Source organism: Manis javanica, chromosome 9 (assembly GCF_040802235.1).
Source record: "Manis javanica isolate MJ-LG chromosome 9, MJ_LKY, whole genome shotgun sequence".
NCBI lineage: Eukaryota > Metazoa > Chordata > Mammalia > Pholidota > Manidae > Manis > Manis javanica.
Window position 1 is genome coordinate 55,640,080 of NC_133164.1, and position 26,237 is coordinate 55,666,316.

General features: G+C 41.1%; 1 protein-coding gene across 12 annotated transcripts in view; it reads right to left on the reverse strand.

The window, feature by feature from the left end:
* Nucleotides 1–20,786: 20,786 nt before the first annotated feature.
* Nucleotides 20,787–26,237, reverse strand: part of ZC3H13 (zinc finger CCCH-type containing 13) — a 99,468-nt gene continuing 94,017 nt past the window's right edge. For all 12 annotated transcript variants that reach the window (XM_073212619.1, XM_073212617.1, XM_073212622.1 and 9 more), the window contains one exon: nucleotides 20,787–21,628. In XM_073212619.1, the coding sequence (XP_073068720.1) occupies nucleotides 21,458–21,628 (171 nt within the window). In that variant the 3' untranslated portion in view covers nucleotides 20,787–21,457. The remainder of the gene's footprint in view (nucleotides 21,629–26,237) is intronic.

A 26,237-nucleotide genomic window follows, 5' to 3' on the forward strand; every position in this document is an offset into this window, starting at 1 on the left:
ATCCCTAACTGGACCCAGTAACTTACTCTAACCCAGCTAGAAGAGTTTTTGTCCTCCCTAGCTGAAGGTGTACTACAAAATAGAAGGGGACTTGAGTTACTGCTCTTGCAACAAGGAGGACTATGTGTGGAAATAGAGCAGCCACCCAAAACTGGTATGAAAGCCTTTTCAGTTGGTCCCCATGGCTAACAACTTTATTATCAGCAGTAGCAGGCCCCCTCTTACTTCTGATACTGGCTCTTACATGTGGCCTCTGCCTTATCACTGCCCTACTCAAATTTGTACAGAAACAGATCTCCACCATCCAACTCATGGTCCTTATATCTCAGTACAGGCCCTTGAGTAAGGAAGACCCTATTCGGTTACTTCAAAGATTTGAAATAGAACAAAACTCAAGGGGGAAATGAGGAGTCCTGACTAAAGAGTCTTGACATAAGCTACTCCATTTTATAAGTGATTTTATTTTGTAAGAGACAGGTCACATCAAGAGGAAGTTACAAGAGTTACAAAAAATTTAACCAACACAATTACCAAACTGGCCAGATGTTCCCAGCCAATAGAAAGAAGACAACTCTTGAAAGGAAAGGAGCGACACACAGCAGCAATTCACTGGAGAGTTCTGCTTTATTAGGGAAAGGTGCTGGGTTATATAGGAAGGGGCATAGGGTGATTGTGGTGTTACTTCTACGGGGCTGTTGGCTGTTGGCTAGGTGCTGGGATTGGGAGGGGGGCGAGAGGTGATTGGGCTTCAGGTGGTGCCGGCGGGAACCGAGGACCCCGAAAAGAAGCCAGAAGTTTGCCATCTTACTGGTGGGGACCCTTCATTCCCCCCTTTCTCCTCTATGGGTTTGTGGACGTTGCTTTCTCTCTGACTGCTTCTTGCTGAACAGGGGCATAGAAGGGAGTGAGGGTTTGAGGATTGGGAGGAAAGGGTTGATGCGCACAAGAAACAATTGGCGGTGTTGAGGGTGTGGTTGAGAAAGATGGTGGTGTCTTGAATGAGCTGTAACCAAGAGTAGGAGGAATAAGAAGATGAAGAGGTGCCATCAAGAGTTTGGATAATGACTTTCTCGGAATGTCTGATATCTGATGCAACTTGAGAGATCTGGGAGCGAGAGGGAACATACTCTCGAGAGATATGAAGGGTACCGTGGGGGGTCGAGGACCCCTTGTAGTAAACTGAGGCTGTTACTCCAGCAGCCCATCGAGAGTCCCAGGGATCTGGGATTGATAAGGAGAATGAGCCGTTGGGATATTTCATGAAACGGTTGGAGGAGTAATACTGTGGGTACTGGAAGTCACCCATGTAGTGAATGGCGCAAGACCAGTCCCCGTAGGTGTCTTGCCATCACCTGCAATAGGCTTGTCTTTGGTCATAGAGGAAGCAGAGGTAGGGAGAATAAAGGTAGCTGTAAATGAATACTTCGGTGGAGGGAGGAAAGTGGAGGTACAAAGGCTCAGAGCAGCCTTTCAGAGGGCAGTCTGATGTGGCAATGAGGGCAGTAACTTTTGTTTGATGCTGTGTGTAAGTCTGCCTGACTTTGAATAGCCATACAAAGGAGGGTGGGGCGGCGGGGAAGACAATAGGAATGAGGGAAAAAAGCGAGAGAGCAGTAAAGGAGGAAAAAGTCATGATTCGGGTATGGATGGCAAAGGGGGTGCACGGGAGATGCGGAGCTTCAAGGGATCAGAGGGATGAGGCGTGGTAGAGTAGACAGCGTCTTGGGCTGTATCCGAAGGACTCTGGATTGTGACTGATGGGTCTTGGGTGTCCAGAGAAGGTGGGTCTTGGGTATTTGGTTTCAACCTGGAGATATGAATCCAAGGGGTGACAGAGTTATCAGGCAGTGAGAGCTTGGCGGCCGAGGGGGTGCAGAGAATAACTGGGTGCGGACCTTCCCATTTCGGGGTGAGAGAGGGCCGATCCTCTGGTGGCTTATAAAACACTAGTTGGCCGGGCTGTAAGACAGGAGGATTTTGGGAGGCGGATGGATCAGGAAGGAGCCAATCCTGATATTTCCACAATTCAGTGCGGAGGAGAGAGAATAGTGGAAGGGCTATATTGGGAGGAATTGGTCCTTTGTGGGAAGGGAGCCCCGGGGGTAGAATCGGGCGGCCGTACATGATCTCAAAGGGCGACAAGAAGGAAGGTTTCTTTGGGAGAGCTCGAATGCGGAGTAGAGCTAAGGGAAGTAAGCGAACCCAGTCAAGGTGTAGTTCTAGAGAGTTTGGTCAGGATGTCTTTTAGAGTCCTATTGGCTCTTTCTACTTTTCCTGAAGCTTGTGGTCGATAAGGACAATGTAAATGCCAGGGGAGCGAGAGCGACTTGGAGAGGTTCTGGATAATTTGGGCAGTGAACTCAGGGCCATTATCTGATTGGAGGGAAGTGGGCATCCCGAACCTAGGAAAGATCTGGGTGAGGAGGATAGAGGCAACCACGGACACTCGTTTGTTAGTGGTGGGGAAAGCTTCGACCCATCCTGAAAATGTATCTACTAGCACGAGTAGGTATCTGGTACATCGTACAGGGGGCATGTTAGTGAAGTCTATTTGCCAATCTGCAGCGGGGACATTACCCCTTGCTTGATGAGCCGGGAAGGGTCGGGCTTTGAGGGGGGTATTAGGGTTAGTGCATTGGCAGATGGTGCACTTGCAGGTGATTTAGTTAAGTAGGGTTTTGTCTTCAGGAGAGAGAGGAAAAAAAGATTGTAAAAAATGGATCAAGGATTGGGGGCTGGGATGGAACAGGTCATGTAAGAGGCAGAAGAGAGACTCTTTGTCCTGGGAGCAGAGGGTGTCTTGTGATAAGGCTAAAACTGCAAGGGCAGATGGATTGTTGTCTGGTGTGTTTTCTGATAGGGCAACTGACCAGGCTACTCTGTCGGCTTTGTTGTTACCTCTTGCAATGGGGGAGTCATCTTTTTGATGTGATTTGCAGTGGACTATGCCTAGTCGGTGTGGGAGTTGTGAAGTCTCTAGAAGTTTAGTAATTAAGGCTGAATTAGTTATGGAATTCCCTTTTGTGGTGAGGAGGCCTCGTTCTTTCCATACTGCCACGTGAGACAAGAGAATGTGGAATACGTACTTGGAGTCAGTGTACAATGTGAGAGACGTGTCCCGGGCCAGAGTGCAAGCTCTGGTGGCTGCAATGAGTTCAGCCTGCTGATTGGTTGTACCAGGGGGTAGGGCTCGTGCCTCAATGACATCTTCGAGGGAGACTACTGTGTATCCTGAGTAGTGGGTGCCCTTATGTTTAAAGGAGGACCCATCAGTAAACCAGATGAGGTCGGAGTGTGAGAGGGCTCCTTCGGAGATCGTGGAGTGGCACGGAAGGAAGTTGTGAAGGGCTTCCAGGCAATCATGCGAGGGAGTATGAGGAGAGTATGGTAGAGGAAGAAGAGTGGCCGGATTCAGGGGCTGGCAGGGGAGGAAAGAAATGTCTGGACTTTGGAGGAAAGAGGACAGTAAGGTCAGGAGTCTGGAGGGAGGGAGAGTCTGTAAACTTTTGTAGGTTAAGAGATCTTTTAGGTGATGTGGGGACAGAATGGTAAGGGGCGCTCCGAATGTTAGTTTATGAGCTTCTTTCTGCAAGAGCTGTCCAGCGGCTAATGCTCGTAGGCAGGGGGCCCATCCCCGAACTGTGGGGTCTAATTGCTTAGAGAGATAAGCTACTGGGGCAAAGGATGGGCCATAATATTGGCCTAGGACTCCTAGAGCTTGACTGGACCTCTCATGAATGTATAATGAGAAGGGTTTTGACAAATCAGGGAGATGGAGAGCTGGAGCTTCTACAAGGGCTTGGCGGAGCTTAATGAAGGAGTGTCGGGGTGAGGATGATAATGGTTCTTCAGGGGGGCCCTTGCTGAGGTCGTATAGGGGTCTTGCCAACAGGGAGAAGTTAGGGATCCACACTCTAAAGTACCCAGCCAGGCCTAGAAAGGAAAGGATTTCTGTCTTGGTTTTGGGAATGGGCAGGTCAGAGAGGAGTCGTTTTCTGTCTAAGGTAATGGACTTTCTTTGTTGAGACAGAAGGAATCCAAGGTAAGTGACAGAAGGGGAAGAGATTTGAGCTTTGACGGGGGATACCCAGTAACCTCTGGAAGCTAGAAGGTTAAGTAGAGACGCAGTGTCAAGTTGAGACTGTTCCCACAAGGGACTGCAGAGTAGAAGATCATCTACATATTGTAATAAAGTGGACTCGGGATGATCATGGTGAAACTGTTTGAGGTCTTGAGCTAGGACTTGTCCAAAAATATGGAGACTATCTCGGAAGCCTTGTGGCAAAACTGTCCAAGTAAGTTGTACAGAATGTCTGGTGTATGGGTCCGTCCAGGTGAAGGCAAAAAAATCTTGGGAGGAGGGGTCTAGAGGGATAGAAAAAAATGCGTCCTTGAGATCTAGGACCGAGAAGTGGGATGCGGAGGCAGGGATCTGCGATAAAAGGGTGTATGGATTTGGAACTAAGGGATGGATAGGGACAACGGCCATGTTGATGAGGCGAAGGTCTTGGACAAGGCGGAAAGATCCATTGGTTTTTTTAACAGCTAATATGGGGGTATTAAATGGGGAGTGAGTGGGTCTGAGGTAGTTTTTGTTTAAGAGATCTTGAATGATGGGTTGGAGGCCTATGAGGGCTGAAGTGGTTAGGGGGTATTGGGCCTGACATATACTGAGAGGGGTCATGTAATTTGATAGAGGCAGGGGGACATAGGGCCACGGAGGGGCTTGTAATGTCCCAAACTTTGGGATTTACAGGGTGTATAAGGGCAGAACCGGAGCTTTCATTGGGTAGAGGGGGGTTGTCGGCTATGAGGGCCATCAGAAAGGGAGTACTGGGGGCTGTGGGAGTGGATACAGTTATGGAAACGTGGAGGAGGGAAAGGATGTCCCGTCCTAGTAAAGGGATGGGACACTGGGCATAACTAGGAAGGAGTGGGAGAAAGGTATGGGACTGTCTAGGATTGTGCATAAAAGGGGGGGGGGTTTAATGGGAAAATCTGTTTACCTCCTATCCCGACTATAGGAGTAATGGCTGACTTGGTAGGGCCCCGGTATTCTCACAAGACTGAGAAGGTGGCTCCTGTATCTAGGAGGAAGGAGATGGGGCGACTGTCTACTGTTAAAGTAACCCTGGGCTCCTGTTTGGTGATGGAAATGGTTGGGCGAGAAGCCCCCGGGCCCCATCAATCTTCTTCTGCCAGCCCCACTACGGCGGGCTTAGGATGGGGGTTGTTCGTCCAGCCTCCCCTTCGGGTGGTTGGGCAATCAGACCCCCAGTGGCCCTTTTTGTGGCATCTGGGGCATGGGGTGGTAGGAGATCTGGGGGAGGGGCACGCCCTTGACCAATGTCCCTCTTTTCCGCACTTGAAACAAGCTCCTGGGGGGGTCTTGTCTGTAGAGGGGCGCCCAGGTTGTGGTTTTATCAGCTGGGCCAACATCTGGAAATTGGCCTGATCAGCTTTTTGTTTACGGCGTTCTTTCTCCTCCTCCCGGTTATGGAAGACTTTAAAGGCCACTGTTAGGATCTCAGTCTGTGGGGTAGCAGGGCCCTGTTCTAACTTTTTGAGTTTAGCTTTAATGTCGGGGTAGCTTTGAGCTAGGAAGTATGTCATAAGGACCTGTCTTCCTTCAGGTGTTTCTGGGTCCAGGCTGGTATACTGTAATAGGGCTTGAGTGAGTCTGTCTAAGAACTCGGAGGGGGTTTCGTCTCTCTTTTGAATTATGTCTTGGAGCTTGTGAAAATTGACTACTTTACGAGCTGCCTTTTTTAGACCTGCTATTAAGCAGGAGGCAAAAATATTTCGAGAGTGGAGACCCACTCCGGTGTTATAATCCCAGTGTGGGTCTTGTTCAGGGACAGCAGTGGGGCCAGGGGGACAGGTGGGGTCAGTCCTGTGGGTTTCGGTCGCATGCATTTGGGCGAAGTCCCAAGCTCATCTACGCTCTTCAGGGAGGAGAGTATTGGCCAGGAGCATGAAAATGTCATGATGAGTGAGGCTGTAAGACTGGAGGGTCCATTGAAACTCCCTGATGTATGTCATGGGATCAGTGGAAAAGGAACCTAGGCATTTCTCTAGTTGGGCTAAATCTCCTAAGGAGAAAGGGACGTGAACACGCACGATGCCTTCGGATCCTGCTACTTCTCGGAGGGGGGCGATAATTTTGGGAGGCCCTTGGGACAGAGTCTGAGGGGGACTGAAGGGTTCTGGCTCAGTCTGTGCGGGGGAAACAGGTGATGGGGGCAAAGCCGCGATAATTTTGGGAGGCCCTCGGGACCGAATCTGAGGGGGCAAAGATGGACGAGGCTCTTGGAACTTAGTTAGAGGGGGGCTGAAAGGCTCAGGCTCGATTTGCGGGAGGGGGAAAGGTGAGGGGGACGGAGGAGGAGGGGGTGAGGTGCAGGAGGAGATGGTGGAGGAGGGGGAAGGGAGAGGACGGGAGGCTTCTGCCGCGGGGAAAGAGGCTGCGGTGGCGGCGGTAGAGGAAGGGGGAGGGGCTGTTGTAGGAGAAGAAGGGGAAGGGAGAGGACGGGAGGCTTCTGCTGCGGGGAAAGAGGCGGCAGCGGCGGCGGAGGGTGGAGGGGTTGTAGGAGGGGGAGGGGCCGAAGGGGGAAGTCTGTATGGTGGAGGTTCGTCGGTCAGGTCAAAGGTAATTGAAGAGGGACTGGGAGTGTGTGGAGGGGAGGGAGACGGCTTGCAGGCTAGGAGAACTTGGGGTGGGGAGCAGGTGGTGCAGAGGCTGGGATTTTGAGCTAGGAGGCGAAAAGCTTCGATATAGGGAATCTCCTTCCATTTTTTCAGGTGCTGGCAGTAGTTAAAGAGATTGTGAGTGATGTTAGGATCAAGAGTTCCCCCTGCGGGCCATTGGTTGTTATTGTCTAGGGTGTACGTTGGCCAATCTTGGGAGCAATATTTATGGAGAAGTTTTGGTTTTATATCAGGCGTCAGGGAGAGGGTAGCCAGATGCTTAAGCAGGCATTCAAGAGGTGAACTTTCAGGGAGGGATGAGGAGGCTCCCATGGCTAAAGGACAGAGAAGGAGACAAACGGGAAGACGAACGGAGATCCTCGGACTAGAAGCAGACCACAAGGAGACAAAGGGCGTCCCCGATGATCCTTGGTGGTCTGCGGAAACTCAAATACGAGTCGGAATTTCTTAGGAAGTGTGGGTCGTCACCCAGACTTCCCTAAGAAGGCAGAGTGCCGGAGTCACTAGGTACCTAGCGCTAGGCGTTTTCGGTGGACGGAGCAGAAGGAGTAGTGGGGAGAAAGGGAGCGTTCTCATCCACAAAGGAGTCACCTCGTTTATGGCTGTTGGAGGGGGGTGCCTGAGAGTCTGCCGCAGCCGTGAAGGCCTGAGGCGGGGATTTATGGCTGTTGGAGGAGGGGCCTGAGGGTCCGCTGCAGCTGTAAAGGCTTGAGGCGGGGATTTATGGCTGTCGGAGCAGGGGCCTGAGGGTCTGCCGCAGCCGTGAAGGCCTGAGGCAGGGAGCGTTCCCTCCTCGTCCCCGAGCGTCAGGGCCTTGCTGGACGATCATGGTCAATGGCACTGCGATAGCTCGGGGAAGAGTGGCCCACCCCGGGGGGAAAACTTACCTAAAGGCCAGAGAGGAGTGGTGAGTGTGATGAGCCAGCGCCGGAAAAAGAGGACGAGGGCAAGCTGCTGCTGGTGTTGGGGGGAAGACGGGGCCCAGTTGGGGTGTCCCGTCTCCCGGGTTTGGGCACCAATGAAAGGAAAGGAGCGACACACAGCAGCAATTCACCGGAGAGTTCCGTTTTATTAGGGAAAGGTGCTGGGTTATATAGGAAGGGGCATAGGGTGATTGTGGTGTTTCTTCTACGGGGCTGGTGGCTGTTGGCTAGGTGCTGGGATTGGGAGGGAGGCGAGAGGTGATTGGGCTTCAGGTGGCACCGGCGGGAACCGAGGACCCTGAAAAGAAGCCGGAAGTTTGCCATCTTACTGGTGGGGACCCTTCAACTCTCCCACCCGGCAGTCAAGATTCAGTAAAGGTCAGGTCATATCTAGGCCCGCTCTGTGCACGGCCCACTTTGCACATGACACCATTCCTGTGTATAAAAGGAGAATGAACTTGTACTTTGGGGTCTCCACCTGCAAGTGTGAGACCCCAGCATGCTGGCTACACAATAAACACTCTTGCTTTTGCTTCCACGTGTCTCCTGGTTATTTGGAGGTTGATTACAAGGACCCAACAAGGGGGATCTCACTTCCCAACTTCAAACTCTACTACAAAGCCACAGTAATCAAGACAAATTGGTACTAGCACAAGAACAGGCCCACAGACCAGTGGAACAGAATAGAGAGTCCAGATATTGACCCAAGCATATATGGTCAATTAATATATTATAAAGGAGGCATGAATATACAATGGGGAAATGACAGCCTCTTCAACAGATGGTGTTGGCAAAACTGGACAGCTATATGTAAGAGAATGAAACTGGATTGCTGTCTAACTCCATACACAAAAGTAAACTTGAAATGGATCAAAGACCTGAATGTAAGTCATGAATCCGTAAAACTCTTAGAAGAAAATACAGGCAAAACTCTCTTGAATATAAATATGGGCAACTTCTTCATGAACATATCTCCCTGGGCAAGGGAAACAAAAGCAAAAATGAACAGGTGGGACTATATCAAACTAAAAAACTGCTGTACAGTAAAGGACACCATCAGTAGAACAAAAAGGCATCCTACAGTATGGGAGAATATATTCATAAATGACATATCGGATAAGAGGTTGACATCCAAAATATACAAAGAGTGCATGCACCTCAACAAACAAAAAGCAAATAACCCAATTAAAAAATGGGCAGAGGATCTCCAAAGAAGAAATTCAGATGGCAATAGGCATATGAAAAGATGCTCCACGTTGCTAATCAGCAGAGAAATGCAAATTAAAATCACAGTGAGACCTCACACCAGTTAGGATGGCCAACATCCAAAAGACAAACAACAACAAATGTTGACGAGGATGTGGAGAAAGGGAAACCCTCCTACACTGCTGGTGGGAATGTAAATTGGTTCAACCTTTGTGGAAAGCAGTACGGAGGTTCCTCATAAAACTAAAAATAGAAATACCATTTGACCCAGGAATTCCACTCCTAGGAATTTACCCTAAGAATGCAGCAGCCCAGTTTGAAAAAGACATACGCACCCCTATGTTTATCACAGCACTATTTACAATAGCCAAGAAATGGAAGCAACCTAAGTGTCCATCAGTAGATGAATGGATAACGAAGATGTGGTACATATACACAATAGAATATTATTCAGCCATAAGAAGAAAACAAATCCTACCATTTTCAAGAAATGAATGGAGTTAGAGGGTATTATGCTCAGTGAAATAAGCCAGGCAGAGAAAGATAAGCATCAGATGATTCCACTCATCTGTGGAGTATAAGAACAAAGAAAAACTGAAGGAACAAAAGAGCAGCAGACTCACAGAACCCAAGAATGGACTAACAGTTACCAAAGGGAAAGGGACTGGGGAGGATGGGTGGGAAGGGAGGGATAAGGAGAAAAATGAACATTATGATTAGCACACATAATGTAGGGGGGAGCACAGGGAAGGCAGTATAGCACAGAGAAGACAATTAATGATTCTATAGCACCTTACTACACTGATGGACAGTGACTGCAATGGGGTTTGTGGGGGGGACTTGATAATGGAGGGAATCTAGTAACCACAATGTTGTTCATGTAAGTATATATTAATGATACCAAAAAAATCAATTAATTTAAAAAAAAGAGAAATGAGAGATGTCCAACCCAAATTCAAGGAGAGCACCCTTAACAGTGAACTTGGACAGATAGGTAGATAGCTAGTTAGATATATAGACAACGTATATTAATGTCAGGAGAAAATTCTGACACAGAAGTCATAAACTGAATTAAAGTTTGTGATGCAAGAGAGATTGAGAGGCAGTAAAGGGTTTTCACAGTCAACATCCTGTCCTATTCTTCACCCTCACTGCTAAGCAATGAGAGCTTTTCTTATCTTATACTCCACATAGTGCTCTTAGTTCCTATGAAGCAAACTGATACATGTTTAGCATGTCTCTGAGCCATTGTATGTCATCTTTCTGTCCAAATCCTGTGATTCTCTATGACTTTTGTTTACTTTAAAGATGAAGGAGCCAAGGTAAATGGCTTGCTCAAGGTCACATGGTCAGTTTGTGGTAGAAGGATTAGAACCCAGGTCTCTGGAATATTGTTCAGTCTTGAGATGCTGGTAGCAACAGATGCTGAAACAGTGCCAGTGTTGCTCCTTACTACTGAAATTGTGGAAGACACCACTGGTTGGCAATCAAAACATCTATATCCAACTCTCATCTCTCTAGTCATTCTAACATAGTGGCTAAAAAAGCTGAACACTCAATTTCTCAGCTTCCTTTTCTAAAGGTGACCATGTGTTAATTGCAGCAAAGGAAATGTGAACAAAGAAAGCATGATTCCCATTTATCAGAAGGACATGAAATAAATTAACTAAGCTTCATTTATTTGGTCTGTACTGATATAATAACTCCAAATCTTAATTCATTGTGGGTGTTCATCTTAGAATGCCTCCTGATGGAACTATCCAAGCTGAGGATCAAAGTGGCCATAGGGTTAAGGTTTAGTTTGGAAGGCCTTCAGTAGGAACATGGCTGCATAAATCAATATTGATCCTTATTTTCCAGCTATAAATTGTATACAAGCAACAAAAAGATTGTAAAAATACTCCATAAATTCTATTTTCAGTGAAACAAGGCAACAGATATAATCTTCAGATGCCAAAACAGGCATATGAGCTTTCAAAGGGCTGAGCCTTAGTGGAGGTAATGTAGGGAGGACGTGCAGTTAGTCAAGAGGGATCTGACAGCAGCAAATCTTAGCAAAAACCAAAGCAAAACAACAACAAAATCCATCTTTCTGAATGTGAAACATTCCCCTCTGAAAAGTGAAAGCTTTGACCTTGTTTGTAACAATCATGAGGGGGCAGAGATGAGCAAGACGGGCTGTGGAAGCCCTGCTGGACCTGCATTGGCTCAGAGAAAGAGAAGGCAGAACCTATATAATTTGATTATTCTGCTCTATTTTTGTTTTTAGATAAATACTAACTTTCTGTGTAGCCTGTACTTTCTAAATGTCAGTTATCCGAGCAACAATAATTTTTGTCCTCTCTCTGTACTATCTGTTCTACTTAATTTGTTTAACTATTTACTCTAAAAGGAAATATGACATTACAAGTTATAAAAAATAAGTATCACTTGCCATAAAAATGACTATAACATTTACATAAAACAGTTACAGCAAAAAGGGCTCATATCATGTACCCCTTTGGGAAACACTTTCACAGTTCACTATGATTTGCCAAGATCTAGCCCTCTACTATTCAAGATGATAGCCACTAGCCACATACAGCTGTGTAATTAATGTTGCACAAATTTTTTAAAACTTAACACTGGTCACATTTCAAGTGTTTAATAGCCACATAAGGTGACTGACTTATATTGGGCGGTGCAGGTATAGAACTTTTCCATCACTGCAGAAAATTCTGTCGCGTAGCACTGTTCTAGACCCTACTTCTAACATTTCTACCACCCTCCTTCCACCTCACCCAAAGCTGAGCTACACTAGTAGTTCAGTTCTTAGAATGTACCAAAGCTCTTTTCTTGTTTCAGGCGTTTGCATATTGCAACCCCTCTGCCTGAAATATTCTTCCCCACTCTTTGCCCTGCTGGCTGCTTTTCAGTTTTTAGGTCTCATCAGATATGTAAGACCTTCTCTGACCACCTATATAAAATAACTCCCACCCTACTCCCTGTTTTCTAGCTCAGCCATTTGGATTTTCTTTTCATTGCAATTTTTGCCATTTAAAGTACGTTATTCATACATCTTTACTTCTCCATCTTTGCCTAAGCTCTCCAAAAGAATATTGGTTCAGAAAAGAAGTGTCTAAGCTATTCAAAATGACTGAGTCCACAAAGATGCATACCAAGACAATATGATAGAAAATCTGAAAGAAGAAACAGCTCAATTAAAGCTGGGAAATTGTGTCTGTAGATCTATGCAGAACGTTGTTTTAAGAAATCTTACTCACCTCTTAAAGTACAGATTCCCCCAGAATATGGTGTGGCTTTCAAAATCCTCAAATAGAAAGATCAATATAACTAGTGAATAAAGGAAGTTTTTTATATAGTTTAGAGATTTTTAAAGAGCAATAATAAGGCAAGTCAAAGTTAAAATTTAAATACATTATTTAGAAAGATGTCTATATAATTTTACCTAGGGAGATAAGTAAAAGGGAATAAGATGGGTGTTAGGAATGTTTTTTTTTCTTGAGATATAATTGACATATTCAGATGTACAACATAACGATTCAATATGTGTATATATTGCAAAATGATCACTGCAGTAAGTCCATCCATAACCATTAACATCCATCACCACACGCAGCAGCAATTTTATTTTCTTGTGATGAGAACTTTCTAGATCTCTCCTAGCAAGTTTCAAATATGCACTACAGTATTGTTAACTGTAGTCTCCCTGCTGTATATTATATCCCCAGGGCTTATAACTGAAAGTTTGTACCATTTGGCTGCCTTCACCCATTTTGCCCACCCCCCCCCAACTCCTATCTCCAGCAACTACCAATCTGTTCTCTGTATCTATGAGTCCAGTTTCTTTTTTTCTTCCTTTTCCTTTCCTTTCTTTCTTTAAGATTTTACATGTGAGATCATACAGCATTTGTCTTTCTCTGTCTTATTTCACTTATTTCATTATTTCATAATGCCCTCAAGGTTCACCCATATTGTTGCAAATGGCAAGATTTCATTCTTTCCTATTAATTTTTCATTTACACACACACACTCCACACTTTATGTGTTCATCCCTTGATGGACACTTAGGTTGGGGTGTGTGTGCTTCCATGTCTTGGCTATTGTAAGTAATGCTGCAATGAACACAGGGACTGGATATGTCTTCAAGTTAGTGTTTCATTTTCTTTAGATAAATCCCCAGAAGTGGAATAGCTGAGTTATATGATAGTTCTATTTTTAATTATTTGAGGAACCTCCGAAATATTTGCTATAGTGGCTGGACCAACTTACATTCCCACCAACAAGGCACAAGGGTTCCCTTTTCTCCACATCATTGAGAACATGTTATTTCTTGTCTTTTTCATGATAGCCATTCTGACAGGTGTGAGGTGATAGCTTATTGTGGTCTGATTTGCATTTCCCTATGATTAGTAATGTTGAACACCTTTTCATGCACCTGTTGGCCATTTGTATGTCTTTGGAAAAGTGTCTGTTCATATTCTCTGCCCATTTCTTAATCAGGTTATTTTGTTGTTGTTTGTTTACTATTGAGTTGTACAAGTTCTTTATATATTTTAGATGTTAACCCCTTATGAGTTATTTGCTCTGCAAATATTTTTCCCACTCCATAGGTTACCTTTTCATTTTGTTGATAGTTTCCTTTGCTGTGCAAAAGCTTTTTATTTTGGTGTAGTCCCATTTATTTTTGTTTTTGCTGCCTTTGCTTTTGATGTCAAATCCAAAAAAACATTGCCAACAACAATGTCAAGAGGCTTACTGCCTATGTTTTCTTCTAGTTTTTTCAGGTCTTACTTTTAAGTCTTTAATACATTTTGAGTTAATTTTGTGTATAGTGTAAGATAGTGATCCAGTTTCATTCTTTTGCATGTGGCTTAGTTTCCCTAATACTATTTATTGAAAAGGCTGTCCTTTCCTCATTGTATATTCTTGTCTCCCTTGTTGTAAATTAACTGACCATAAGTGCATAGGTTAATTTCTGGTTTCCCTACTCTCTTTCCCCGATCTGTGTTTGTTTTTATACCAGTATCATACTGTTTTGATTGCTACAGATTTTTAATATTGTTTGAAATCAGGGAGCATGATGCCTCCAGCTTTGTTCTTTACCAAGATTGCTTTGGCTATATGGGGTCTTCCGTGATTCCATACAAATTTTGGGAGTTTGTTTTATTTTTCTGAAAAATGCCATTGGAATTTTTGTAGGGTTTGCATGGAATGTATAGAACGCTTTGAGTAATATGGGTATTTTAACAATATCCTAATCCATGAGTATTGGATATCTTTCCATTTATTTATGTCTTCTTTAATTTTCTTCATCAATATCATAATTTTCAGTGTATAGGTCATTTACCTCCTTAGTTACATTTATTTTGTTCTTCTGGTGCAACTGTAGGTATTCTATGTATTTATATTTTTGGTGTAATTGTAAATGGGATTGCTTTCTTAATTTCTCTTTCTGGTAGTTGTTCGGGTATAGAACTGGAACAGATTTTTGTATAGTGACTTTGTGTCTGCAACTTTACTAAATTTGTTTATTATAAGAGTATTTTTTATGGAATTTAGGATTTTTTGTTATGTCTTCTGTAAATATGTAAATAGCTTTACTTCTTCCTTTCTGATTCGGATGACTTTTATTTCTCTTTCTTTCCTAAAGCTCCCATTAGGATTTCTAATATTATATTGAACGAAAGTGGTGAGAGTGGGCATCCTTGTTTTATTCCTAATCTTAGGAGAATAGCTTTTAGCTTTTCACCATTATGGTGTTTGTTGAGGGTTTGTCACTTGTGGCCTTCATTAGACTGAGCTAGGTTGTCTGAAGGGTTTTTATTATGAATGGATTTTGAATTTTTTCAAATGCTTCTATTACATCTATTGAGATGATCATATGATTTTTATCCTTCATTCTGTTAATGCGGTGTATCACACTGATTTTGTGGATGTTGACCCATTCTTGCATTCCTTGAATAAATCCCACTTGGTCATGATCATTTGGGATCTTTGGTCCCACTTGGTATATGATCCTTTTAATGTATTGTTTAGGTTTGTTTGCTAACATTTTGTTGAGGATTTTTGCATCTATGTTCATCAGGGATATTGGCTGGTAATTTTTATTTCTTGTAGTGCCCTTGTCTGGTTTTGGTATCAGGATAATTCTGGCCTCATAAAATGAGTTTGGAAGTGTTTCCTTCACTTCTATTTTTTGGAAGAGTTTGGGAAGGACTGGTATTAATTCTTTAAATATTTGGTAGTAATCACCAGTGAAGCCTTCTAGTCCTTTGTTTCCTGGAAGTTTTCTGAATACTTATTCAACCTCCTTACTACATAATTGGTTTGTTCAGATTTCCTATTTATTCATGATTCAGTTTTCATAGATTGTATATTTCTAGGAATTTATCATTTTCTTCTAGGTTCTCCCATTTGATGATTGTGCATAGTAGTCTCATGATCCTTTGTATTTCTGTGGTATCAGCTGTAAATCTCTCACTTCTGATTTTATTTGAGTCTTCTTTTTTTTGTATTTTTATTTTGTTTATACTTTTAAAAAATCCAGCTCTTGGTAGCTAGAATTATCATGTATATAAATGTTGAATCACTGTGTTGTACACCTGAAACTAATGTCATACTGTGTCAACTACCCTTCAATAAAAAATAATTATCTACAAAAGAAAAAATCCAGCTCTTAGTTTCATTGATCTTCAATTTTGTTTATATTTTTAAAAAATCCTGCTCTTAGTTTCATTGATCTTTTCTATTTATCTTTTTAGTCTCTATTTCATCTATTTCTGCTCTAATCTTTCTTATTTCCTTCCTTCTACTAACTTTTCATTTGTTCCCTTTTCTTGAGTTGTAAACTTAGGTTATTTCATGTTTTTGTTTTTTAATGTAGGGATTTATTGCTATAAATGTCTTTCTAAGAACTGTTTTGCTGCATCCCATAAGTTTTGGTATGCTGTATTTTCATTTGTTCAAAGCGATTTTTTTTTCTTTTTAGGTTTCTCCTTTGACTCGTTGTTTGCTCAGTAGCATGTTGTTTAATCTCTGCATACATACATTTTCCAGTTTTTTTCTAGTAATTAATTTCTAGTTTCATACTACTATGGTCATAAAATATGTTTGACATGATTTCAGTCTTTTTAAACTTCTTAAGGCTTGTTTTGTGACCTAACATATAATCTATCCTGGAGAATGTTTTATATGTGTGTTAGAAGAATGTGCATTCTGTTACTTTTGAGTAGAATGTTCTGTATATATCTATTAAGTAAAATGTCATTAAAGGCCAATATATTCATTGATTTTTCTGTCTGAATGATCTACCTATTGATGAAAGTTTGGTATTAAAGTCCTCTACTATTACTGTACTGCTGCCTGTTCCTACCTTTGTTACTATTCACTTTACATATGTAGGTGCTCCAATGTCAGCTGCATAAATATTTACAAATGTTATATTCTCTTGTTGGACTGACACATTTATCTTTATCTTTGTCTCTTACTACAGTCTTTGTCTGAAAGTCTATTTTGTCTGACATAATTATATCTACCCCAGCTTCCTTTTGGTTTCCATTTGCATGGAGTATTTTTTCCATCCCTTTAGTGTGAGTGTATGTGTATCTAAACATCAGAAGTGAATATCTTGTAAGCAGCATATAGAAGGGTCTTGCTTTTTAAAAATTCATTCAGCCCTCTATGTCTTTTGATTGGAAAATTCAGTTCATCTACATTTAAAGTAATTAATGGTATGTACTTATGATTGCCATTTTGTTGTTTTTGGCTGTTTTGTAATTCCTTTTTGTTCCTTTCTTCTCTGGCTCTCTTTCTTTGTGATTTGATGACTTCCAAGTGGTATGCTTATGTTCCTTTTCTTTTTCTTTTGTGTATCTATTATAGGTTTTTTGCTTTGTGGTTGTCATGAGGCTTGCATAAAACAATTATATTTATAATACTCTATCTTAATGTGATAATTTCAGTTTGAATTCATTATACTGTTACCTTTTAATCCTTCCAAACTTTTGTTTTGATATCACAATTTTTTCTCTTCTGTATCAACAAATTATTGTAGTTACAGTTACTTTTACTAGTTTTGTCTTTTAACCTTCATACTAGTTTTATTAAGTGATGTAACCACCACCTTTACAACATTAACTAAATCTGAATTTTGCTACATATTTACTTTTACCAGTGAGGTTTATACTCTCATGTTTTCCTGTTACTGATTAGCACCCTTTTATTTCAACAAGTCTGCTGGGTAGAATATTCTTTTTATGGGGAACTCTCTTGGCTTCCTGGATCTGGAAGTTTCCTTTCTCAGGTTAGTGAAGTTTTTAGCCACATTTCTTCAGATAAGTTTTCTGCCCCATCTCTCTTCTTCTAAGACCCCTATAATGCGAATGTTGGTCTGCCTGATGTTACCTGTTAAGTCCCTTAAAGCTATCTTAACTCTTTTTCATTCTTTTTTCTTTTTGCTCCTCTGATTGGGTGAGTTTCCACTGTCCTGACTGCCAAGGTCACTGATTCTTTCTTCTGTTTCATTTAGTCTGCTGTTGGGCTCCTTTTTTTTTTTTTCAGTTTAATTATTGTATTCTTTATCTCTGTGACTTCTATCTAGTACTTTCTTACATTTTTTATCTCACTGTTGAAATTTTCATTTTGTTCATCCATTCTCCTGATTTTGGTGAGCATCTTTATAATCATTATTTTGAACTCCATCAGGTGTCTTTCTGAGGGTTTACTCTTTGGCTTGGAATATATCCTTGCATTTCTTAATTTTCCTTAACTGTGTTATTTTCCATGCATAGATCAAACAGCCACCTCTCCGTCTTGAAGCAGAAGCCTTGTGTAGGAGATGAACTTTATTGTTTAATATGGCCCTACTTCTTGGTTGACTCTCAAACCTCTGTGATTATACAAGCAGTCTACTTTATTTTTAGTGGCTCCCAATAGTTGAGGATATTTCAAGACCTGTTAGTGTCACAAATGGAGGATCTTAGCACCTATATTTAGGCTGATTGGAAGCCAGACCCTCAGGCAGAAGCTTATAAAATATGAGGGAAGACTGGGTCTGTCTGTTCCTTCTGTACTGAGCCCTGGGATGATAGCCAGTTAAAAACTGTCCTGTTGAACCTGTGAACATAAGCCCCATTGGCCACCAGAGTCAGGCTATAAATGGATGAGTCCTCTGGGCAGCAATCACAAACCTAGGCACCAGGTGAATACACAAGCTTCTTTCTCAGAGACACCTACTATCTGGAGTGAGGCAGAGAGAGACTGCAAAAATGGCACCTGATGGTCTCTATCCAGAGAGCACTTAAGTAGGCTCCTAGATGTGCACCAAACAAGATGACTTCCCCTCAGGCTGAAGCTTCAAAACAAGCGTATAGCCTCCTTTCACAGAAAGACTGGGGGCTCAGTCTTTGCCTTTCTGCTGTGTCCTGGAGGTGGTGGCTGGTTAATAACTGTCGGTTTGCTGCAGTCCTGTGGGACCAACAAGCATAAGCCCTGCTGGCCACTAAAGCCAGGCAATGTAGAGCTCCCGTATGTAATAGCCACAGAAGTCAGGGTGCTAGAGTGCACAACCTTTTTGGGAGAAACCAGTGAGCTGGAGTGAGGCACAGGAAAGCACAAAAATGGTGCCCACTGGTCTGTTTTTGGAGAGTATCTCAGTGGGAACCTATGTGTGTTTTAAATTAGGTGACTTATTCTCAGGCCACTGCCTGAAGATAAGCATGTAAGCCTCTTTCACAGAGTGTGGGCACTTCTCAGCTGCATCTGTACTGGGCCCTATAGTAGGTAAGGACATGTGAGCTCTTTAGGAACTCTTCCTCTGATAGCTACAGCCTGTGGGGCTCAAAATCAGATGCTTTGGAGGCTTGTCTTGCAGGTACAGGTCTTAAAATGTGGGGTGGCAGCTGTAGGGTACATTCTTTCCTCCTCAGGAACAAGCTTTATTAAAGAGTTGCAAATCCCCTCCTGATTGTGGGTGGTTATACCATGGATGGCATTTACAGAAAAATTGTGAATCAGCCTCTTTCTTCAGTGTGGGTTTTCTTGTTTACCTGGTGTGTAGGAGTCACTTAGCTAGTTTTGGGGTTTTCCTCAGATGAAATTGTTCTATATGTAGCTGCTGATTCATGTGTATGTGAACTGGAACCCACACATCTTTTCATATAAGTTGACATTCAGACAGTGGCTCTTCTTTCTGAGGCTTAAAAGCATCATTGACAAAATATTATATACCTTAATTTTTACCCAACTAGGTGACAATGAATTATGTGATATATTCTGCTAATGCCACATACTTTCTAGTTAATAAAGCCCTAAAATCCTAATGTAGCCATGCATAGGGTAGGGAAAATAACCTAGTTACTGATCAGAATAAAGAAAAGTGACAGGTCAAACTTTTCAACATATTAAATCACTATTTGGTTAATTATTTGTGAAATAGTTTTCTGTTAAATAAATTTTTGTGAAATATTTACCAGCTATTCTAAGCAAGCACAATCCATTACTAAATGGTGAGCACAACTGCCTAAAAAGTTGAACAGACTCAATGACATAAGCATGTGTTAACTCTATCATTTTATTTACTTTGGATTATAGACATATTCTTGCCCCTTCTCTACCTAGACAGCTCCTTACTATCAGCAGTGGAGTCTAGTTGTGCAATCATGGCAAATGGACAAAGTTATGAGACAGAAGACCTTTAACTGTACTAGCAAATAATGTATAGACTGGAAGGTGTTTTTAGGAATACTGGTTTAATCGAGACTTTAATTATGGTCCAAGAGCTATTACAAAAAATTCAATGAAAAAATTTGCTTTAGAACTTTATGGGCATATGATTAGTGATACAGAATGTTTGAATTTTTAAAAAATTATGAGACTTAATAGTACATTCCCACTGGGAATAAAAATCTCTAAATATCATGACAAAACACACAAAAAGGAGCAGTTCTAAAATTTTCTTTCACAACATAACAAAAAGATTCAAAATTAAAAGGCAACAGGTTTGGCTATATGGAAAATTTAAACTACATAGTTTTCATTCTGGAAATAAAAAACTTGTGAAATATTCCTGAAGTCAGTGGATGAAACAGGAAAACCATTATTTTACCATTAGATATACCACAATTGTGGGAACTAGGATTAGAAGTTCTAGGACTTTAAATCTCTATGCTATAGAGAATGAAATAGTTTTCTAAAGGGTATTCATTCTCCAGGGTCTTTCTCTTTTATTTAAAACATGTACCAATTGGAAAAGGTAATGGATAACAGGAAAATCTGATTACAATCTTTTGTTTTTTTGCTGCTTGCAACTTTTTTATACATGCTTTCAAAGTCATTTGAAAAATAAGACCATTTCCTTTGCTGGGAATGTTATCTTGTAAAAATAAAGTGCACAACAAATGTTTCTTGAAATGAGAAGAAACTACACCAGTAATATTATGATATTTTTAGATAAGACAATACAAAACTACTGAGACAGGTAACATAGGATTATAGTTTGAACAAAAACCTGTAAGAGGTAATGATCTAATTACAATTTTGATTGGTTTATCATTGCCCACAAATTCTGCAGCTTGGCGTCCATTTCGGATCCTAGGAGTCGACTTTATGAGTAAAATGTTTACATACAGAATAAAGCAGATATGTTTTAATTTTTAAAAAGTAAATTGTTACATGTATTATAGTCTAGAGAGAGAGTTTACTGTAATCAAAGGTTGTAGCTCTGAAAAATACGGTAGGATTTTAAAGCTCAGATTACATTGGTTTGTTAACTCTTGGTTTCAAGTATTACTGAGCTATATAGCTAGAACACATCCTCAGTTCTATTCACAATATTTACAGCTATCCAATAATAACTTGAGCAGTAAAATATTTGAAGTATGAAATATGCAATGTTGATGACAAATGTTTCAGAACATCAAGAATAAGATTAAAAAAGAGCAAAGTAAATCTAGAACAAGGGAAGGTATTTATTAAAAGTAAAAATTGTAGACAGTCTTTGATAGCAAGCAAAACCACTTATAAATCAAATACATCCAATAAGCATTGTAACAATGCACACATATTTAAGAAAAACCAAAGACACATTAAGTAATTATTGCAGAACTTTAGAAAAAAAGATTATGTTGGTTCTGTCTTGTTGGAGGTCTGCCTCTGAACACACAAGCACACAGGACAAGCACCCCCCTGAGGGTTCTGAACAGCACAGTGTGTGCATTCATTCTGTGAACACACTGTTTCTGGATGAAATCAGTTTCTGTACGGATGACCCAGAACATATGTCAGTGGCTCCATTTCATAAAAAATATACATAGGCTGAAAAAGCAGTAGCAACTGTTTTCCAAAATCTTCAGTTTTAACAAAAGGTACACAGTAAACTACTAAATCTAGATGTGTTCACATTATTTTGTGTATCAAGTACTATGTAAAAATCCACGTAAAATCTTAAATTAGCCAAAACTAGTGTCTTTAAACTTTAGATCTAAGTTCTTCACTCTTTCAGCATGGCTGGAAAATCTTCTCTGCCTTTGTCACTATTATGCTTGTCAAACCAAAGAATCTGAAAAACAATATGTACTCCTGAAGGATGACAGTACCAAGAGTGTCACTGAACTTCCGTCCTAAGACACGCACACCTCCTGTTGGATACTGGGCTGTGAGAGTTTATTATCTTCAGTCTTTTCATGTCCAGGAGCATGGCAAGTGGTCTTCCGCTTAAATAACCGAAGACTCAGTCGTAATAATTCACTGTCTACCACTGGAGCATTTGTGTAAGCTTGTTTTACAGAGCCCTATTTGAAGAAAACAAAAACAGAAGAGATGTACACTATTAGTTGAAAGGAAAGACAGGCAGGTTAACCTCTAATGAAAAGTAATAAACTTATTAAAAAATTAATTTCAGATAAATATTAAATTAGCTGAATTGGACATTTAAAAGCAAAATTAGGAAATGTTTTTATACTCAAGGAATCTTAGAAGGTAACCTTTAGAGGATGTGTTTTTACATGTAGTTCTCTCATTTTACTCATGTGTAGACTCATGTCACCATGACCACAGTTGGGATAGAGAAGCTTCATCAACCAAAAAATTCCTTTTGCTGTCCCTCTGCATTCACTCTCTCCTCCCAGCTCTAACCCCTGGCAACCAATGAAATGTTCTCTGTTACAATTTTGTCTTTTCCAGAACATCATATAAAAGAAATCACACAAAACATAATCTTTTGAGATTAGTGTCTTTTACTCAGCACATGTCTTTGAGATTCATCCATGTTGGTGACCAACATGTTCGGTTATTTTTTAAAAAAATTTTTTATTAAGGTATAATTGACATATACTCTTATGAAGGTTACACATGAAAAAACAATGTGGTTACTACATTTACCCATATTATCCAGTCTGCACCCATACCCCAATGCAGTCACTGTCCATCAGGGTAGTAAGATGCCACAGATCCACTATGTGCCTTCTCTGTGCTACACTGTTCTCCCCATGATCTCCCACACCATGTGTACTAAACATAATACCCCTCAGTCCCCTTCTCTCTCCCTCCCCACCCACCCTCCCAAACCCCTCCCCTTTGATAACCACCTGTTCATTCTTGGAGTCTCTGAGTCTGCTGCTATTTTGTTCCCTCAGTTCTGTTTCGTTGTTATACTCCACAAATGAGGGAAATCATTTGGCATTTGTCTTTCTCCGCCTGGCTTATTTCACTAAGCATAATGTCTTCCAGCTTCATCCATGTTGTTGCAAATGTTTCTTTCTTATGGCCGAATAGTATTCCATTCTGTACATGTACCACATCTTCTTTATCCATTCATCTACTGATGGATACTTAGGTTGCTTCCATATCTTGGCCATTGTAAAAAGTGCTGTGATAAACACAGGGGTGCATATGTCCTATGGAACCTGAGAAGTTGTATTCTTTGGGTAAGTTCCAAGGAGTGGGATTAGCCGGTCAAATGGTATTTCTATTTTTAGTGTTTTGAGGAACCTCCATACTGCTTTCCACAAAGGTTGAACCAATTTACATTCCCACCAGCAGTGTAGGAGGGTTCCCCTTTCTCCGCATCCTTGCCAGCATTTGTTGTTAGTCTTTTCGATGCTGGCCATCCTTACTGGTGTGAGGTGATATCTCATTGTGGTTTTAATTTGCATTTCCCTGATAATTAGTGATGTGGAGCACCTTTTCATGTGCCTGTTGGCCATCTGAATTCTTCTTTGGAGAACTGTGTCTTCATATCCTCTGCCCATTTTTTAATCGGGTTATTTGCTTTTTGGGTGTTGAGGCGTCTAAGTTCTTTATACATTTTGGATGTTAACCCCTTGTCGGATATGTCATTTACAAATATATTCTCCCATACTGTAGGATGCCTTTTGTTCTGTTGATGGTGTCATTTGTGGACAGAAACTTTTTAGTTTGATGTAGTCCCATGAGTTCATTTTTGCTTTTGTTTCCCTTGCTCGAGGAGATGTGTTCAGGAAGAAGTTGCTCATGTCTATATTTAGGAGATTTTTGCCTATGTTGTCTTCTAAGAGTTTTATGGTTTCATGACTTACATTCAAGTCTTTGATCCATTTCGATTTTACTTTTGTGTATGGGGTTAAACAATAATCCAGTTTCATTCTCTTGCATGTAGCTGTCCAGTTTTGCCAACACCAGCTGTTGAAGAGGCTGTCATTTCCCCACTGTATGTCCATGATTCCTTTATCATATATGAATTGACCATATATGGTTGGGTTTATATCTGGGCTCTCTAGTCTCTTCCATTGGTCTATGGGTCTGTTCTTGTGCCAGTACCAAATTGTCTTGATCACTGTGGCTCTGTAGTAGAACTTGAAGTTGGGGAGCATAATGCCCCCAGCTTCATTCTTCCTTCTCAGAATTGCTTTGGTTATTCAAAGTCTTTTGTGGTTCCATACGAATTTTAGAACTATTTCCTCTTGTTTGTTGAAGAATGCTGTTGGTATTTTGATAGGAATTGGATTGAATCTGTAGATTGTTTTAGGCAGGATGGCCATTCTGACAATATTAATTCTTCCTATCCATGAGCACAGGATGTATTTCCATTTATTGGTATCTTCCTTAATTTCTCTCACAAGTGTCTTGTAGTTTTCAGAGTATAGGTCTTTCACTTCCTTGGTTAGGTTTATTCCAAGGTATTTTATTCTTTTTGATACAACTGTGAATGGAATGGCTTTCCTGATTTCTCTCTCTGCTAGTTCATTGTTAATGTACAGGAATGCTACAGATTTCTGTGTATTAATTTTCTATCCTGCAACTTTGCTGAATTCAGATATTAGATGTAGTAGTTTTGGAATGGATTATTTAGGGTTTTTATATACACTATCATGTCATCTGCAAAGAGGGGCAGTTTAACCTCTTCCTTGCCAATCTGGATGCCTTTTGTTTCTTTGTGTTGTCTGATTGCCGCAGCTAGGACTTCGAGAACTATGTTGAATAGAACTGGGGAGAGTGGGCATCTTGTCTTGTTCATGGTCTTAAAGGAAAACCTTTCAGCTTCTCGCTGTTCAGTATAATGTTGGCTTTGGGTTTGTAATATATGGCCTTTATTATGTTGAGGTACTTGCCCTCTATACACATTTTGTTGAGTTTTTATCAGGAAAGGATGTTGAATTTTGTCAAATGCTTCTTTAGCATCTATGGAGATGATCATGTGGTTTTTGTCCTCCTTTTTATGTAGTGGATGATGTTGATGGATTTTTGAATGTTGTACCATCCTTGCATCCCTGGAATAAATCCTACTTGATCATGATGGATAATCTTTTTGATGTATTTTTGAATTTGGTTTGGCAATATTTTGCTGAGTATTTTTGCATCTATGTGCATCAGGGACATTGGTCTGTAATTTTCTTTTTTTTGTGGTGTATTTGCCTGGTATTGGTATTAGAGTGATGCTGGCTTCATAGAATGCGTTTGGAAAACTTCTACTCTTTGCAAAACTTTAAGGAGGATGGGTATTAGGTCTTCACTAAATGTCTGATAAAATTCAGTGGTGAAGCCATCTGGTCCAGGTGTTTGACTTAGGTAGTATTTTGATTACCAATTCAATTTCCTTGCTGGTAACTGGTCTGTTCAGACTTTGTGTCTTTCTGGGTCAGCCACGGAAGGTTGTAGGTTTCTAGAAAGTTGTCCATTTCTTTTAGGTTATCCAGTTTGTTGGCATATAATTTTTCATACTATTCTCTAATAATTCTTTTAATTTCTGTGGTGTCCATAGTGATTTTTCCTTTCTCATTTCTGATTCTGTTTATGTGTATACACTCTTTTTTTCTTGGTAAGTCTGGCTAGGGGTTAATCTATTTTGTTTATTTTCTTGAAGCAGCAGCTCTTGCTTTCATTGATTCTTTCTATTGTTTTATTCTCGATTTTATTTACTTATGCTCTAATCTTTACTATGTCCCTCCTACTGACTTTGGGCCTCATTTGTTCTTCTTTATCTAGTTTCATTAATTGTCAGTTAGGATTGCTTATATGGGATTGTTCTTCTTTCCTGAGGTAGGCCTGTATTGCAATATACTTTCCTATTAGCATGGCTTTGGCTGTGTTCCACAGATTTTGTGGTGTTGAATTATTGTTGTCATTTGTCTCCATATATTGCTTGATCTCTGTTTCTATTTGGTCATTGATCCTTTGGTTTTTTAGGAGCATGTTTTCATTTTCTTTGCATAACTTATTTCTAGTTTCATACCTTTGTGGTTTGAGAAACTGGTTGGTACAATTTCAATCTTTCTGAATTTACTGAGGCTCTCTTTGTGGCCTAGTATATGATCTATTCTTGAAAATGTTCCATGTGCACTTGAGAAGAATGTGTATGCTGCTGCTTTTGTGTGTAGAGTTCTGTAGATATGTTAGGTCCATCTGTTCTAATCTGCTGTTCAGTGCCTCTCTGTCCTTATTTTCTGTCTGGTGGATCTGTCCTTCAGAGTGAGTGGAGTGTTGAAGTCTCCTAGAATGAATGCATTACACTCTATTTCCCTTTTGAATTCAGTTGGTATTTGTTTCACATATATAGGTGCTCCTATGTTGGGAGCATAGATATTTATCATGGTTATATCTTCTTGTTGGATTGACCCCCCTTTTCATTATGTAATGTCCTTCTTTGTCTCTTGTGACTGACTTTATTTTGTCCCAGAGCAGTCGGATACGGATCCCTGCTTTCCACAAGTGGTTAGAATCTCAGTCTCTCCAGGAATTCTGCCTGTCTTAGCTTTCCAATCACCTAATCATGGGAGTATCATGAAAGCACCATGAAATGTAGGCTTGTGCTCCCAGAGCAGATCTCCAGAGTTAGGTATTCAGCAGTCCCAGGCCTCCAATCCTTCCCCACTCCATTTCTCTTCCTGTGCCAGTGAGCTGGGTGGAGGAAGTGGTTGGGTCCTG